This window comes from Sinocyclocheilus rhinocerous, unplaced genomic scaffold (assembly GCF_001515625.1).
Source record: "Sinocyclocheilus rhinocerous isolate Xijiao unplaced genomic scaffold, SAMN03320098_v1.1 scaffold263, whole genome shotgun sequence".
Taxonomy (NCBI): Eukaryota; Metazoa; Chordata; class Actinopteri; order Cypriniformes; family Cyprinidae; genus Sinocyclocheilus; species Sinocyclocheilus rhinocerous.
The window spans coordinates 3,159,856-3,165,987 of NW_015645086.1; the positions used below are offsets into that span (position 1 = coordinate 3,159,856).

A 6,132-nucleotide genomic window follows, 5' to 3' on the forward strand; every position below is an offset into this window, starting at 1 on the left:
CCGTCTGCTCAACTCTACAACCTGAGCCATTATAACATTAATGTTAAAACAGCTGGCCACTTAATGCTTCAGCTCAACGCAGCAGCAGAGCTGAAATAAATATTATATTACTCGGGCAGACCAACGCTCGGTAGCATGAAGTGCCAAATCATAGTGCACAACAAACATCTGCTGCAGGACTCCTCAGAGTCTGCGTCTAAAAACAGTACACGAACAAGAGTTGGAAGCATAAGCGGCAAATCAAATGAACGTGACTGCATTAGTACAGCGCAGCAGGTAACGTTAGAGAGAGAGGGGAAAAACCGCCTACTCACTGTTATAGCTTGCTATAAGAAATACAATACCTTGTCAGGCTCTTCCACTTATTTGTTTCAGCTCAATGCGTGTCGGTAATCTCTGCCAAGAGACCAGAACACATTTCAACTCTGCTCAGGGGTCACACCCATTAGTTCCAAAAATCCTGATGGGGATGTCCAAATCATGCCCGCCAGAGAGAAGGGGATTAATTCTGTTCTCTCACTCTCTGTACACTCGGGCTCATCGCCGTCACCCCAAGCGTCGAGCTCGTGCGGTGCCTCGGCAACCGCAGAACTGGAACAGCGGGGGTTGAACGAACATCTTCCCTCCTCAGAAAGAGAGCGAGCCCAAAGCGCAACTTACTCACAAACACAGATATCACGGATACAACAATAGATGAAGGCCGCAAAGCGGTCTTCCTACCCGTTTCCTAGTGAGTCCGTGTAACATGCATCCATACATACCGGAAAACTCATTGTGTCCGCCTTAGAGGAGTAAAGATCTTCGCAAATTAGCATGGCAAAGGCCTTATGATTACACTCAGATCCGATTAAAAACGTAGGATGAGTTCGTTAAAGTACGAGGCCTGAAAATGACAAAAACTGCCCAAAAATCATACAGGAAATTCAAAATAACGGACTTCCTGTTGGGTTTCGGATTTTGAGCACCAGTACCAGTACTACCTCTTTATATTGGTTTCTTGTCTGGTTATTGAATAATACATACGTGTCGTGAAACATAGCTCGAGCTTGTAAATTTTCGCCAGTTCTGATGCGTGTGCAAAGTTTCATGAGTTTTGGAGCATGTTTAGGCCCTCAAAAATGCGATTTACTTTGAAGAAAAAGAAGAAACGGAGGGCCCTAATAATTACAAATGAACGAGGAAGATCCTGATTACAGGCGATTAAAATTACATAGTACACTGTGATACTCATTTTTTATTGTTATGTAATATAAAAAAGTTGAATACTTTTATTCAGCGAGGATGCATTAAATTGATCAGAAGTGACTATAATATGTAAAATGCTACAAAATATTTCTGTTTTAAATAAATGCTGTATTTTTGAGCTATTTAAAAAATGTATCATGGTTTCCACAAAAATATGAAGCAGCACAACTGTCTTCAACATTGATGATAATCAGAAATGTTTCTTGAGCAGTAAATCAGCATTTTAGAATAAAAAATTCAGCTTTGATCACAGGAATAAATTACATTTAAAAATATATTAACATAGAAAACGAGTTATTTTAAATTGTAATAACATTTCACAATATGACTAATTTTACTGTATTTTTTGATCAAATAAATGCAGCCTTGGTGAGAATAAGAGACTTCTTTCAGAAACAATAAAAAATCTTACCACCCCCAAACCTGGAACAGTAACGTATATATAACTCTTTTCATCTTTACACTGTAAATTTCTTTGTATTTTCATATACTTTAAATATTCAAAGTTTTGTATTTGACAAACATTCTTAAATATTATTTAGAAAATTATTTGATGATTTGCATAATGGTTTTACCAAACCAAATAAATGCGCACAATATAATTTTGGTCTGAAAATGGGTTTAATAATTAAATAATGAACCCACTCTCTGCTCCACAGCACTGCTGTAAGATCTAAGTGCGATGTAACAAACACAAACACAAAGACATAATACTGAACAACATCAGCACACTAGGCAGATAACGGTCAGTCAAACACAAGCATGCATGATGAGCTTGTCTTGTGCGCCTGAGGCCTTCTCACTGAGAGAAGAGCGCTTGGACAAAATCAGCATTATTACTGCATGACAGTTAAGATGCGCAGGCTCTGGTGTGGCTGAAGTGCTTTAGTGGGATGACACTGCGTATGTTAATGGCATATAGGTGCTCTGCTGTGTAGTATGGATTTGACTTGAATGATTCTCTTGATCATGACAGAGCGAACACCGCTGTGTGTGTGTGTGTGTGCAGGGCCGTGTTGTCTGTATCGGATCATTTTCCAGTGCTGGCCAGGATATTAAATGACACTTTCATATAACAGTGTGTTTTTATTCTCTTCTGCCTTCGGTAGAAGTCTGGCTTCATTCTCATGTGGAAGGAACTCAAGGTGATGTCGACCCCAGATAGGTGTTGTCAGATGCTGCCAACGCTGAACAGAGAGAAACACAGAGTCACACATACTGAACATCACTGCATACAACAACAGACCAGAGATTCATGCAACTATTGGTGAGTAACTAGAAGTCGTTTGGCATCAAATGAGTTATTATCGGTAAATAAAACTAAAATAATCTAAATAAAAGTTTACTACTTACCATTAAAACTACATCAAACCATGAGTAGCTTTTAGCTTGATATGCTAGTTTTTTGCATAATGAGCAAAGTAGCAACACACACACACACACACGTGACAGTCGTACCTCCATGAGAGAGCCTTTGCAGTGCAGCAGTTTGTAGAGGACGGTGAGAGGAATGCAAAGCATGGATGAGAGCGCGAGAAAACAGCCCAGCACCTCACCCCACCACGGGTACACATACACCGCATTATACACTAATCGCTTGTAGTTGACCACATGAAACAAGAAAACAGCCTGCAAAACACACAAACACGCTTTTAATACCCTCTCAAGAATATGAAACCCCATGCTGATTCATTATTGCATGGAAAAACCCACCATACACACAACCGGAGTGACGTAAGACCAGCACCACTTCATATACGGCAGAGGACGATAGCCGATCATACAGGCCACATTGTCCATGAAGCGATCCGCACCTTCAGAGAGAGTCAGAGAATGAGAGGGAGGTGTTTCTGGGTTAACACAAAGACTCTATATGTGTATCTGCATGCTCACCGTGATTTCCCCAGATGTGACATGTTCCTGAATCAGTATCCTTGTTGGCATGAGAGAATATTAATATAAACCAGGGGTTCCCAAACCTTTTTGGTAGCCGAACCCCTTCAGTGTATATATTTACTTCAAGTATGCGTGAGATTTTAAGTTAGTATTTCAGTAATTTAACATCTATTTGCATGTTCGCGGCAAGGTTATTGTAGTCGACTAAAAATAAAACCATAAAAAAATGTTACTTGAAATACAATAAATATTATGTTTATATAAAAACTGTTATAAATAAAATTATATATATAATAAAATAAAAAAAACTAGACAAACTCTGGAGAGGAGCAATTTGCTAAATACAGGTGCATCTCAATAAATTAGAATGTCGTGGAAAAGTTAATTTATTTCAGTAATTCAACTCAAATTGTGAAACTCGTGTATTAAATAAATTCAATGCACACAGACTGAAGTAGTTTAAGTCTTTGGTTCTTTTAATTGTGATGATTTTGAAATTTCTGGATTTCATCGCTGCACGTAAGGTTACACTTATGAAAAAGAAGTGTGCTTAATTGTACTGAATGTGCACTTGTAGTGTACTTCACATCTTGAAAGGTACATTAAAAAACTACTTGCAGATAATGTAATATTAATGAAATAAAAGGGTACTTAAAGGCATATTTCACCTTCAGTTGCTGGTACCTATTGACTTGCATAATGTTTTTTTTTCCCCCATACTATGGAAGTCAATGGGGACCAGCAACTGAAGGTGAAATATGCCTTTAAGTGTACTTAGAGTAAGTACACTTTCACTTTAATGATTATGTTTTCTTAACACACTTAAGTACACTTTTAAAAAGCAATCTTGTGTTGTGCTTTAACATACACTTATTTTGATGTGTTGACTAACATACTAAAGCACATGTAAAGTACGTGATTATAATTTGAACTGTAGTGTGTTTATTTGATATTACATTTAAAGTTAATATATTTTAAATGTACTAAATTGCAACTTCATTATAAATGCATAATTACACACATTTAAACATTTCAATATACAAAGACACATTTAAATTGAATTTTAGACATTTTAGTTTAGTTTCGTTTTAGTTGATAATAAATACTTGTCAGTACATTTAGAAAAAAAATTTCAAAGACAATAGAATTTATTATGAAATTACATATAGGCCTGGCTTCACAGTCAGGGCTCAGACTAAGCCAGGTTTAGGCCCATAGTTCAATTAGACATTTAAGTATCTTTTATAAATGTTCCTTAGAAAAAAACATTACTGGTGTGCATCTTGAGACAAAACAATGGCACTAATATATTTTAAGATATGTCAGCGCAAGTTTCTTTCAGTTAAAACAGCTCAGACATGCATTTTAGTCTGGGACTATAGGCTTAAGCCTTGTCTGTGAAACCGGGGGATAAAGATGTATTTAAGTCCTACTTAAGTGGGTCAAAAAAAGCTATCTAATTGCATTTAATATAAATTTACTAGTGCTGTCAAATCGATTAATCGCGATTAATCGTATCCAAATTAAAAGTTTGTTTGAATAATATGTGTGTGTACTGTGTATATTTTTCTATATACAGTGGGTACGGAAAGTATTCAGACCCCCTTAAATTTTTCACTCTTTGTTATATTGCAGCCATTTGCTAAAATCATTTAAGTTAATTTCCCAGACCAATAGCATAAGAAAAGAAGATTTGCGTGGCAGCATCAATCCATACCTGCCATCATAACCATCATGACAACAAGAATTATATAACCATGTCACTTGCCTCTAGTGTTGGCTTTAAAACTTCAGTACATGGGTGAATCTTTGCTTACTGTTGAATCTTAATGCTGAAAAAAATAGATTTTAATTTTGCATGCACTCTTCTATGACTTTCATTGCCTGATTCTTTTTCAAAATAGTAACTGTTTGTTTACTCTTGAAAGCACTTGCATATTTTACTTGACCAGCCAGAAGTATACAGTTTTTAGCATGTTTTAAGATAAATTAATAATAATTAAAAAAAGAGTCACATCATTTTTGCCAAATTTGATTTACAATTTATTTGGGCCAAAAAAAAATCTTTAAAAAAACTCTCTCTATTACTGCTTTGATAATGCTTTACATTCTATATTTATTTATGAAATGTGGGATTGCTGGGACATGGTTTGCAACATAGAATACGCTTACACTAGTGCGTTTTCATTTTAAAACGCATAACTTTTGCCACGGTTACACCTGTCATTTACACTACCCCGGAGACTTTCGAAAACGCTGCAGACCCTGTTTTAGTTTGAAAACACCTGCAGACACGCACAAAAATATATATATATACATACCTTTTCTTTTATGGTAGCCTATGTAAATATCGTACCATTAACTCTATATGCAAGGACGGATTATGACTTGCAGAGGCCCCGGGGCCAATTATCTCCAAGGCCCCCCACCATACCATTTCCCCCCCGTTCTTTCCCTTAGTTGTGCATTCACAGTAATAGAAAGTGGAAGTTATGATCATGAATATTCAAACTGTTACTCCGCGTCAAATGCCTGCGCTACCCTGCGCTATAAAAGCACATTGTACAGGGTTTACAGAATCAATATAGGACTAATACTACACTTTTCTGATATTTTTCTCTCTACAAGTCTAATAGCTACAATGAATAATCAACAATGCGGCAAATTGAAGCGTATGAAACACGTCTTTAATGAATTAACTGTCTAATATACACATAGGCCTATTTAATGCATCATGAATCAAAAAATTATTTGTCACTAAACAACTCTGTGACAAACATCACATGTAAAGTTTAAACATCAGATCATTACGTATAAGAAAATGCAATTTAAAAAAAAACACAATTACAAAAATTTTTTGCAGGTCCTGACAATTATACAAACCAGCATGGTTACTGAAACAATTTCTTACAGGAGATTCTTTCTTGTCTTCCTCCTCGCGAAGTCATCCACCACTTCATCGAAACTGAGCTCTTTTAAGAGTTCGGACTC

General features: G+C 36.4%; 1 protein-coding gene across 1 annotated transcript in view; it reads right to left on the reverse strand.

Annotated features, from left to right (window-relative positions):
- Positions 1–1,855: 1,855 nt before the first annotated feature.
- Positions 1,856–6,132, reverse strand: part of LOC107705668 (sodium- and chloride-dependent creatine transporter 1-like) — a 23,857-nt gene continuing 19,580 nt past the window's right edge. The window contains exons 11-13 of the mRNA XM_016509058.1: positions 2,959–3,095; positions 2,704–2,874; positions 1,856–2,432 (exon numbers count right to left, since the gene is read on the reverse strand). Of these exons, the coding sequence (XP_016364544.1) occupies positions 2,301–2,432; positions 2,704–2,874; positions 2,959–3,095 (440 nt within the window). The 3' untranslated portion in view covers positions 1,856–2,300. The remainder of the gene's footprint in view (positions 2,433–2,703; positions 2,875–2,958; positions 3,096–6,132) is intronic.